General features: G+C 49.0%; 3 protein-coding genes across 3 annotated transcripts; 2 read left to right on the plus strand and 1 right to left on the minus strand.

The window, feature by feature from the left end:
- Positions 1-1,775: 1,775 nt before the first annotated feature.
- Positions 1,776-6,171, minus strand: QC761_611200 (uncharacterized protein). Its single transcript, XM_062881528.1, has 3 exons — positions 5,721-6,171; positions 5,475-5,662; positions 1,776-5,425 (listed from the first exon to the last, which is right to left on the minus strand). The coding sequence occupies exons 1-3, from the start codon at positions 5,859-5,861 to the stop codon at positions 1,873-1,875; spliced, it is 3,882 nt and encodes a 1,293-aa protein (XP_062728973.1). The 5' UTR covers positions 5,862-6,171; the 3' UTR covers positions 1,776-1,872.
- Positions 6,172-6,255: 84 nt separating this feature from the next.
- Positions 6,256-9,225, plus strand: QC761_611210 (uncharacterized protein). Its single transcript, XM_062881529.1, has 7 exons — positions 6,256-6,484; positions 6,563-6,586; positions 6,654-6,706; positions 6,766-6,828; positions 6,901-8,167; positions 8,237-8,487; positions 8,567-9,225. Exons 1-7 carry the CDS (start codon positions 6,323-6,325, stop codon positions 9,075-9,077), a joined length of 2,331 nt encoding a protein of 776 aa, XP_062728974.1. The 5' UTR covers positions 6,256-6,322; the 3' UTR covers positions 9,078-9,225.
- A 1,002-nt stretch (positions 9,226-10,227) lies between these two features.
- QC761_611220 (uncharacterized protein) lies at positions 10,228-11,689 on the plus strand. Its single transcript, XM_062881530.1, has 4 exons — positions 10,228-10,714; positions 10,777-10,869; positions 10,926-11,166; positions 11,224-11,689. The coding sequence occupies exons 1-4, from the start codon at positions 10,618-10,620 to the stop codon at positions 11,495-11,497; spliced, it is 705 nt and encodes a 234-aa protein (XP_062728975.1). The 5' UTR covers positions 10,228-10,617; the 3' UTR covers positions 11,498-11,689.
- Positions 11,690-11,894: the final 205 nt, after the last annotated feature.

Genomic DNA, 11,894 nt, shown 5'->3' on the forward strand with positions numbered 1-11,894 from the left:
AATTATTAATTTTAAATAAAGCTATGTAATTAATTATTAAGCGCGTTTAATATAAGTTTACGAGTTTCTTTTACACGCGCTTTACTTTATTATATTCCTTAAATACTTTTTTAAATTTAATTTTAAAGATATAATAGCTTTCGAAGTATTTTATAGTAATCTTTTTTTAATTAAACGGCTTTTCTTTATAATAATTATTAAGGATAGGCTCGAATTACGTAAAAGCTTTATCTTTAAGTTTAATAATTACGAAAATTATTTTCGACTTTTTATTAATAAACTAATTTAAATATTAACGAAAATAAGTTTTAAACTAAATTAAAAATCTTTTAAGCTTTACTTTTCCTCCTTTATAGTACTCCGGTACCGGGAATTTAGGTACTACCTTAGGTAAGATTAATATAATAATAATTTACTCTTAAATTTATTAAGCCTTATTTTTAAATTCTTTAAAATATTATATTATTTACTTTACGGTAAGTCGAGTATTAATAATAATAGGTCCCTTACTATTTAGGTTAGGCGGGACGCTTTTTATTTAAACGTTTTTAAGTCCGGCTATAATAGTAAAAAAACGCTTTTAATTTATTTATAATAAAGTTAAAGTAAGTATATAACGTATAACGAACCCCTATCTAGAACCTCTAAAAGGGATACCGGTTAAAGGCTGCTTCTAAATAATCCTGGTTCGGTATAGCTAAATAGTATACGATAAAATATTTTAATATAAATATAAAATACCGTAAATATAACTTAAAATTGTATATTACGGAACTATCTATCTACACTAGTTAGTTCCTCCGTATATATAGACCTCGGGGCCCTAAGGTGCTCGCCCTGCTACGGCCCCGATCACTCCTAGCACTTTGTATCCTGCGAAGTGCTTATCGTACTATATCTTCGATCACCCGTAGTATCTTGCATCCTGCAGACTGCTCAGGCCTCTTGGCGCCGTAGCACTTCTGGCCAGCCTTGATTGGCTACTTCCTGGTTTCCTTAATGATTGGCTGGGGACTCCCCGCGCCCCACATACTGCGCGGCCTGCCGTTGGGTTAACTGTGACATTAAACGGCTATTGAAATGGTGAGAAAAAACACAAAACAACCACAACACCACAAATATACCCTCAACAGGGCTCTGAATGAACACACCTGCGTGACAGTGGCTCGCTCGCAGGCTGCACTTCACGTAAGACAAACAAAAGACTCTGTGGGCTCGAAGGCCACATAGTAAGCACCGGATTGCCCTGATCAGAGGGCTAGAACTGCCTGCACGTATGTAAAGCGTCAAAATACGAAGAAATCGAAGTCGATGCTCTGTCTAAAATAGAATGTCCGAAGCAGACCGCTTATATACATGACCCCTGAACCCCCGAATCCTCAGAGAGCCCCACTTCCTTACTTATACCCTCAGGCCTGTGGCCGCACCCCAGACCATTATTAACTGGCATAAGTCCGAGTTAGATGTTTTTTGTTGCGTATGATTCGGTGTTGGCAGACTACAAATTTCCGTTTATTACAAGAATATCTAAGCTTCCTATAATAGTTGTAATTGGCTGTCCCTACCCAAGTACTGAGTGTTAGGCTAAAGATTTAAACTGCATATCTATGCTAACAAAGTCTTTGGTTCTTTGCTCTGTAGACCGCGGTTACATAATGTCTTTGTATAGGCTCTATAGCATATTGAGGACCGTATATGCTTGAAACTACCTCATAGCAGCTGCAGATTAACACGCCTAAGGGAATAGCCTATCTAATAACAGTGTATCTAATGTATCTCTTAAATAATACCTCAGTGATTTATCCTTATTATTATTATTCTAAACACTAAAAAATGTCAATGTAAAAAGAAGGCGAGGAATAAAAAGAATTATCAATTAAGGTTCTGAGCCTCACACATTTGCTTATAAATCCCCCCCTTAGCCAAAAGCTTTGCATGTGTCCCTACCTCCACAATCTTTCCTGCGTGGAAGACGCAAATGAGATCCGCGTCTTTGATGGTGCTCAGTCGGTGAGCAACAGCCACGGTAATGCGGTCACCCTCCTTTGCTACATCGGCAAGGGCCTCTTGCACAATCTTCTCGCTTGTGGAATCAAGCGCACTCGTGGCCTCGTCCAAAAGAAGGATCTTGGGGTTGCGAATAAGAGCACGGGCAATAGCAATCCGCTGGCGCTGTCCTCCTGATAGCTGTGTTCCGTTGGGCCCAGCAAAAGTCGCAACACCGTCCGGAAGAGAGCAGACAAAGTCCCAGGCATTCGCAGCGCGAAGCGCCGCTTCAACCCGAGTCGACAAAGCAGCATCCTTTTCGGTGGGCATGTCGCCTTCGTCGAGCCCCAGAGCAATGTTATCTTGAATTGTTCCCTGGAAGAGAGTCGGCTCTTGCTGGACGAGAGAGACAATGGCGCGATAATGTCGAGGGTTGATTGAGGGGAGAGGATCAGATGCGATGCGGACGTTGCCAGTAGAGGCGTCGTAAAACCGTTCCAAAAGACCAATGATGGTCGACTTGCCGCAACCAGATGCACCAATAACGGCAATGAACTGTCCTTTTTCGATCTTCAGGTCCACGCCACGCAACACGGTAGTGTCCGGGCGGAGCGGATACGAAAAGCGGACATTGTCGAGCTCAATGGGACCTCCAGATGAAGGCTTCCTGTCTTGATTGTCCGGTGTCTCCTGAACTATTGGCTGGAGTGAAGAGAGCCAAAAGATGTAGTTTGCCGAGTTTTGCCCTTTGGTTATGCTTGTTGAGAATGCAAAAAACTGCGAGGCCGCTTGCGCCGACAAAAAGACACCCATAAAGGCCACAAAGAAGTCATACATGGAAATTTCGAGGTCCGAGACAAGCTTGCAGCCGTACCAGAAGCCCAAAGCCATGAAGAAATACTCGATACATTGAGTGAAGGCGAAGCACGTCATGATCAGGGTAAGAGGTTTGACTGATCCAGCGACGGCATGGTCCAGTTCGGCAGTGTACTTTTCAAGAACCTTGTCCTCCAAAGCTAACGACGACACTGTCCGGATCGCATTGATGCTTTCCGAGGCGGTGGCAGAACTCTTGGAATGGCGCTTGAAAACCATCTGATCCAGCTTCACATCAAGACGAATCTTGAAGAATCCAGACAGGGCGAGAGGTGGCATCCCGGCAAGGACAACAACAAGACCCAGCTTCCAAGTGTGTGCGATAGCCAAAATGCTGCAAGCTCCGAGGTTGAGGACCGAGATCAGAATGAGCCCAACGTTTATGCCCATTAGCTCAAAGACGCCTTGGGGGTCTGACTCGACATGGCTGACCAAGGACCCAACCGAATTCTCGGGACGGTCGAAAAACTGGATGTCCTGACGCAATAAGTTGTCAAATACTTGTCGGCGGAGCTTCCGGGTCAACGTCTGGGCAATCGTGTTGCAAGCCCAACCGAGGACAAAGTAAACCGCGAGACAACCCCCCGCCATGACAATAAACATGCAGGCAAAGAAGTTGCCGCGGTCAACCATGGCCTGCCCGGTCAAAGTAAAGACGTCCATAACCCTGGCCATGAGAATGGCTTGACCTGGGAAGGCCGCGGCAGCTCCTACACAACCCAAGAAGAGTGCCCCATACATCAGGTTGAGCTCAGGGGTGTACTTGACAAGACGGGTTACTACGGTTAAGAGACCAACGTGCTTATGCTTGTGGAAGTCATCGCGATCCCTTTGCTCGTCCAGCCGCATCCAATCTTGTGTTGGGTATAGGGTCATGGTCTTGGTAAGTTCCATCGGATGACGACTCTCATTGTCCTCGTCGCCTTCATCATGACTGTCCATGTCCCGAGACCCCTCAGTGTCTGGAAGCTTCTGGCCTCCGACAGCCAGATCTTGAGCGCGCACAAGTTTGGCATAGGTCCCATCCTGGGCAATGAGCCCCTCGTGAGTGCCTTGCTCAACAATCTTGCCCTTGGACATCACGATGATTTGGTCTGCTTTTTTGATCGTAGCTAGCTTGTGTGCAATGACCAGCGTGGTGCGGCCCTCGGCGGCCCTGTCGAGTGCCTTCTGAACCGTGCCTTCAGCATGGGGATCTAGAGCCGAAGTGGCTTCATCGAGAAGAAGAACTTTAGGGTGGGAAACCACGCTCCGAGCAATGGCGACCCTCTGCTTCTGTCCTCCACTCAGCAAACCTCCTCGCTGACCAATATCCGTATTGTAACCTTGAGGGAGCTGCAGGATAAAATCATGAGCAAATGCCAATTTTGCTGCCTCTTCCACACGAGCCATCTGCTCCTCGCGAGAACTCTGCTCGTATGGCGTGCCCACTAGCCCATAGGCGATATTTTCAAAGACAGTTCCTTGGAACAGGACAGACTCTTGCTGCACCAACCGAATGTTTTTGCGAAGCCAGTGGAGGTTGAGCTGGTCAATGGGCCGGCCGTCGAGCTTGATGGAGCCGGAGAATGGATTGTACCACCGTTCCAAGAGACCGACAATGGTGCTCTTGCCCGAACCGCTGGCGCCAACGAGAGCAGTCACCTTTCCTGCCGGGATTGTGAGAGTAAAGTCGTCCAATACCTTGATCTTGGGCCTCGAGGGGTAGGCAAATGACACGTGCTCCAACTCCACAAGGCCCTCCACGCCATCGGGCTGATCCCCGGATTCGTCAAAGGGATCGATCTTGGAAACCGTATCGATCAATTTGAAGAGCTGTGCGGCAGCTGTTGAAGCTCTCGAAAAGTCAATGCTGTACGGAGCGAGCATGGTGATAGAGATGGTGGCAATTACGACGGCAAACAAGACGGTAAAGATCTCGCCGGCAGCGATGTCGCCGCGTGACAGCATGGCAATGCCTTGCCAAAAGGCAAGAGCCATCCCCAAAAAGATGATGCTGTACTCGGCCGACATTAAAATGCCGAGCAGCGGCGAAATCTTGCGTCCCCAGACCCCCGCTTCATCCAGATAGTTGTTGAACCTCTCAACCAGCCGCTCCCTCATGCCAAAGGCGTGAACAGTCTTGGCACTTGCAAGCACGCCCTCGGCAAAAGAGTTTGCCTGTGAGTAAATATCCAAGATTTTGGTCTCGTAGCCGGCGTGAACCATTGCGACAATGGACATGACCATGATTGTTGCGGGGGCAATGCACAAGCATATAAGCGAAAGCTTCCAGTTGGTAACGAATGCAACGATAAAGGAGGCCATGAATGCAGCCAGCCCCTGGAAGGTGAGTCCTAGCTTCTCCGAAATGCCGCTCTGGATCAGCTTGCCGTTGGATGACGCTTGTGCTGCGATGGAGCCGGCAGACCCAAGGTCGAAGAAGGCCACATCCTGGGAAAGCGCAGCGCGGAGATATGCGCGGCGAATGTTGCGGACGGTGCGGTAACCGGCATAAGTGAACAAGGTGTTGTAAGTGTATGACAAGACGAAGCGGGCGATTCCGAGGTAGACGAAATAAAGTCTACAAGCGTGTCAGATCAAAGCAAGAGTCATAAAGCCGCAAAACGTACGCTAGTTTGGAGACTTCGCCCATGAAAACGTCCCTGTCCGAAGTACCAGAGACATAGTCGGTGATGACTGTCACAAACTGGCCATAGATCAGGTTCTGCAAAGCCATGCCCACGCCAGAGCAGATTGCCGCAACAGCAGCCACTGCCTGAATGATCTTTTCGACTTTGTGGGCATAGCTGAATATTCTCTGTTCTTAATGTCAGTGTTAGTACCAGGAGGCACAGTTTTCTGCATCGATTTCTTACCCAGTATGCAACATTTGATTCCTCCTTTTCCTCCGTGGTTGGCGGGGCGACTTCCTCGGTGGGCCCAGGAGTCGTCAAGGCTTCAGACACACAGTGTGTTAGAGGAGTGCTCGGCTTTTCCGTCTCTGCCATCGTCGCCATCTTTGTCGTATGCGTGAGGCAACAAAGCGACGGTTCAGTGATGTAGTAGACGGTGTCATTCAGTCAACAGGAGAAGACGGCGACCTGGAAGAAAAGAATAGCAGATGAAGGAAATTGCAGCTACTTGGCGCCAAGGGTAATGCAAGATGCCAAGGGTTGCAAAGCAGTGGAGCAGAGGTCAAGACTTGGACGACCTGATGCAGGAGGCATAGACGACAAGCATCTCGAGGGGTCGATAGGCACTCGGCCACTGGATTGTCTGTTGTCCGCACCGAGCTGACGCAACCTATGCGCGAAGAGTCGTCCCGAGTCAGGACGGCAAGGCAGTCCAAGAATGGAAGTCATCCTTGGCACAGGGCATGGCTGTGGATGCGAACTGAGGTCCGTGCCTTTGTCGCGGTCCGCGGTTTCCGCGGGCCAGAAGGGTCGACTGTCCGCCCATTTCAACATCGGCCGCCCGCATGCCTCATGCTCCGTCTCCGATGCTCACGGTAAAACACCCGACAGCTTCCAATATCGCTTCATCTCTGTCCTTGTACGTCCATAGGGCCGCCACTCTCATCGCCATGAACCGCGCAACGGCTTCGCCACCCACCGAAGCCGCATCGATCGTCCCCCGAGCTGTTCGTCTCCCTTCCAACTGACCCCACTTCAGCTTGGCTTTGTTCACATCGATAGTGACCTGACCACACATCATCCAGTGCAATGCATGTCGAGCTCGCAAGGTAGGCGCCTGATGCCAGGCTGTATGTTGCCAATCATTCCCCACGTGGCTAAGTGTTTATTTTGTAGATAGGATGCAATCGCGAATCTCCCTGTGCCCATTGCGTCAGAGCAAAGATCGAGTGAGCAGTCTCCGTTTATTTGTTCTCAAGTTTATCCTCACCTGACTCTTGTTGCATAGATGTATCTACAATGAAATACGACCCAGAGAGAAGAGGGCTCGCATTCTTTTGAGCCACCAGTAGTATGATTGCCTCGGTATTCTATAGTCAGGTTCATGTAATACTTACCAGACCCGTTGCTGTAACCTGTCTAGTGAGCAAAAGATCGACCACCTTGACAGTCGCCTGGATGAGATCCTAGATCTTCTGCGACAACTCAAAACTCAGCAACCCACAACTGGCCGCCCAATCCCCGGGATCCAGCTCCGTGCACCATCGCCAGCCAATGTAACCGCTCCAAGAACACAACCCGCAGCTCTCTCAATACCAGTCACACCATCGCCAGCCGCAACAAGCCCAGACTCATCAACCGCCACCACGCATGTCAGGTCCAGTCATGCTCATGCAAACACCACACCGCCCATGGTTGAGGGCAACTCATCGCTTACCGCACAGACAGAGTTCGCCAGTGAATTCCTGAAAACTGCCGTCCATGATCGGGACTCGCAACCAGAAATGCGCGAGCGCCTCGATGCCCTTCGTGTCCTCGTCGAGGCCATGAAGAAACAACCAGCGGCGGATGAGATGCGGTATCCACATGCTGCACCCGTAAAGACGCTATCCTTGAAAGATTGCAAGTTGCCCCCTATTCAGATTGTTGTTGAGGTTCTCCGGATGACACAGTCCTTTAAGGTTATGTGTCTGGCCTGGGTGTACGAGCTAATACCTCTCACGGGGTTCCTTGAGGCATATGTGAGAGAGGACAACGATTTGATTACCCTCATCAATGTCAATGTCGGTCTCCACTTCCTATTTTGGGCGTGCGCACAAGTGGACCAAGAAAAGAAAGACGAATATCTTGGTTACGCGCAGACCTGTGGTAGTACCATCGAAACAGCTTTGGCACATCTGCCGCTGCATCTTCCCGCCAACGATGACACTATCTCTGCGCTCCTATCGGGATCATTTTATGCCGTGGAGATATCCAAGCCCTCCCTAGCCTGGATTCTGACTTCCAAGGCATCAGAACTGTGCCAGACACTGGGCTATCACCGAGCCAACGATGGCTATGTCCTGTTCAAGTCTGGAGGGGCTGCAAATGATATTGATCGATACAAGCGGCACTTGTTGTTTTGGTCCGTTTACATTGTCGACAAGAGCCTGTCTCTCCGGCTTGGACGGTCCTCCAGTATCCAAGACTACGACATTTCCCTCCCATACCCTTCCACAGATAATCCCGGCAATTCCGGCATCACAGGATTTTTTTTACTATGGGTTCTCCTAGCAAAGTTACAGGGCCAGGTGTACGAGTTGCTTTATTGCCCAGAGGCTGTCATTGCGCCAGAAAGTGTCAAGAGAGAAAGGGTTAGGACTCTGCTGGGTCGTTTGGAAGAATTCGAGTCCAAGACGGCAGAGGTGATTGTAAGTGTCTTCTCGCCATTGGTCTGATGGCCTGAATATGAATTCTAATCAGGACGCTACCTACTGCAGCACCGATGGAGTTCATATTGCCGCGAACATGCCGGCGATGACTTGACTGATTTCTTTCTTGTGTCCGATCACGTACTGCGGCTTAGTCTCCTCACAATGGTGCATCGCGCCGTTCCCAATCCACCAGGATCACCCACCACTTTCTCCACAGAGTGTATAAACGTGGCACGCCAAACGCTAGGACGACACCAAGAGTGTATGGAGTTAATCAAGTCCACAAACTGCGGGTTGTTCAGCACTTATATGCACTGGTACGTCGCTCGGGCATGTTTCTCCACCTATCACAGCAAGTACTGTAAAAGGGCTGATTGGTGCTGACGGCTGAAACAGGACGATCCTAATGGCCCCCTTCGTTCCGTTCATTGTCCTTTTCTGTCAGGTAATCGAAACAAAAGATAAGGATGATCTTGCCAGACTGCAAGCCTTTTCCACGTCGTTACAGTATGAGTCTTCCGTCACTGAGGCCGTGGAAAGACTCCGTCGTTTATTTCAGGTGCTTGTCAGCGTGGCATCTCATCATGTTCAATCTCCTCCTACCAGCCAGATCGGACAACGTACAGATTTAAGACCCGACCTACCGAAAGATACACACCAGGCCCATCAGGCAGCGTTCGAAGTTGACGCTTATCTCGGAACATTAGGGTTTTCCCAACAAATTGTCTCAGATCAGTGGCCCGAGAGCACAACTGGTCAAGGACAAGAGAATGGCAGAGAAGGAGGAGAGTTTCCCGAGGGACATCGAATGGCTAACCCTATGATGTGGATGGGGAATGAGATGCAGCTGGAGGATTGGTTCTACAATAATAACCAGATAGAAGCGTTGGAATCCCTGTATAATTAACAATTGCCATGTATTAGCATCGGTGTTTGCTATTTTCTCAAGTCGCACTTGCAGAATTCAATTGATGGAGTCCCTGACTCAACAAACAAAAGAACGACATAGACTGATGAGAGTCTAGTAGAGCTGAAACTCGGGATCTAAAATTTTCACAACATGCCACTCGTAGGGAATATTTAAAAAGCCCAAAGTAACTCATTAAGCTACATGGAGGTGATACGTTAGGCACATGAAGGATTTCAGCAATCATGCCAAGATAGGTTGGCGATCAAACTACATGTAGCACTTATTGCTTCCTGGACACATTGCGGGACTCGGACCGTAAGTGGCGGCTTGGAGAATATTACCCCTCTCGTCGAGTATGGTACCGGGCTCTCGTCTGGCAAAGTCGAGCACAATCCAAAAGTGCAGGATGCCGCTGACTGAAACTCGCCTGTAGCACAAAGAGTTTGTCGCCTTACCGTTATATGATTAGCCTCATACGTAGAGGATGAAGTAGGGTGGTGTCAACACTCCCACTAGGTACCTTGGATAAAATTACTGTCCCTTCAAGATATGTTTATCAACTCCCTTGCTGAACTTTTAATATCCTTGAAGGCCAAGTAAGAATCATCTCATACCTATCGGCTTAACATATTGTTCGTGACTATATTTCTTACTTATTTCCCTGAAAATGGCTTCCGCAATGTCCGCTCAACTGCAAGCGATCGGGTCGTCTGGAGCAAAGTCACTCTAAGCTGAGCCAACTAGTGCTGACTTGATCGCGAGTTTGCACTAGGTTTGTGGTGACATCCTGTAATCGAATAGCCAATCCGGACTTTTCAAAGATTGAATGTTGACGGCACTGGCCAATAAACAAAGTTACTGGTGGAAGATTCTCCCTATTGTATAGTAGCCAAGAATGCTTTGTGCCTTGATGCACTTTACTTTTATCACACGTCCAGCTCGGCATTCCTACTGCCACTTTGAACTTGACGTCAAACGGCAGTTGAAGCCCTGCCCCATGCTTTATTGGGACAAGTGTTACGCCGGGAACGACACGGGGTGGTAGAGGACTCGTCCCGCTCCAATCGGGAATTTGAAACACTACCGGGACTGTTTCTCCCATCCTTTTTCAGCATCCACGCTGATCCCTATCCCGTGTCGGTTCCATCGCACGGGATAGGACTTGTGCCACATGACACTTGTGGTATCTAAAGAAGGTCTTCTTTGTCTAATGAGGCTATTTAGGCGGTTTATGATGGAGAAACTTGATTCGTTCGCAACGCAATGGTTCTTCCCCAGGATTTCGTGGGCCCGGAGAATGCACCCCACAGTCGGTAGATGTGCTTGATCTGGAGACTAAAGAACCGCGAGATGAAGCCAAGATCTCAGCCTTGGATCACAAAGCGCAGGATATTCAACAGGTTCAATCGTGACAGGAGACGGTCAATGGACATATATTTAGAGGGCAGACGCGCCCCTAATAGATGACATACCGTTGGCATCTCATCACCCCATCAGTCCCCAACTTCCTCTGCCCTCCAAGTCGGAACCGCTTGTCATGAAGCTCTCGTCGTTCACCATCTTGGCTGGCCTCGCGGCCCAAGCCCAGGCCCACTATATTTTCAACATACTGATTGTGAACGGCCAGCGCATCGGTATGGCAATTCATGATTAACCCTTCTTGCAGTTGGGGTTATACTAACAAAAGAATGGAAAGGTGGCGAGTACACATACGTTCGACGCAATTCTAACAGCTACAATCCGGCCTTTCCCGACATCCTTACCTCTGATGAATTACGGTGCAACCGCGGTAAGCCTAACAGATGAAAACATGTGGAATATTCAAGAATCTAAGTCTTAATTTAGGCGCCAAGCCTGGCGGCAACGTACAGACATACGAGGTCAAGGCTGGTGATAAGATCGGCTTCAAGGTCTTCAACAACGAGTTTATTGAACACCCCGGCCCGGGGTTCATCTACATGTCCAAAGCCCCTGGCAGTGTCGCTACCTACGATGGTTCCGGCGAGTGGTTCAAGGTCTACGAGACCGGTCTTTGCCGCGGCGGAGGAAATGTGGACACGAACTGGTGCTCGTGGCAGAAGGACAGGTGAGTTCCAAGTCAAACCCTGACCCCTTGTTAGCAAATTCTCACACTACATGTCAGGCTTGAATTCACTATCCCGCCCAAGACCCCCCCTGGAGAGTATCTCGTCCGCATCGAGCACATTGGTCTGCACGAGGGTCACGTACGCCGTGCTCAGTTCTACATTACCTGCGCACAGTTGAAGATCACCGGGCCCGGTGGTGGCAACCCCTCACCTCTTGTCCGCATCCCCGGTATCTACAATGCCAATGACCCCGGCATTGCTTACAACAAGTGGACCAACAACCCCGCCGCTTATCGCATGCCTGGTCCCGCTGTCTGGAACGGAAACTGAGCAGGTGAAGCACACGATGACAGACTACCTGAGGTATGTTGAAGGCTTGTAGCCTTCCGATGTCTGTCTGTGTTCACATTAGTAGATGCCTGCCTTAGTGTGGCATTTTGCCCCCTAAATAAAATGGCACACGTATCTCTAGGACCCGTTCTCATTCTGTGTTGAAGATGTCGGTGACTGTCAAAGAAATCCAACAAAATCACGTTGCTTGGCAAGTCCCACCCAGTCATATTCCACGACGTTACATAATTCCGGGTTTCCTTTTTCGGTCCATTCAGCATTTTACAGGGCCATCGAACAACTCATGCATAAGGAAGCAACCCCCCACTTGGGACCTCGTAGCCCACAGTTCTTATGGAGAGTGACAAATGAAACATCATCCACTGCCGCGCGGGGT

Source organism: Podospora bellae-mahoneyi, chromosome 6 (genome assembly GCF_035222275.1).
Source record: "Podospora bellae-mahoneyi strain CBS 112042 chromosome 6, whole genome shotgun sequence".
Taxonomy (NCBI): domain Eukaryota; kingdom Fungi; phylum Ascomycota; class Sordariomycetes; order Sordariales; family Podosporaceae; genus Podospora; species Podospora bellae-mahoneyi.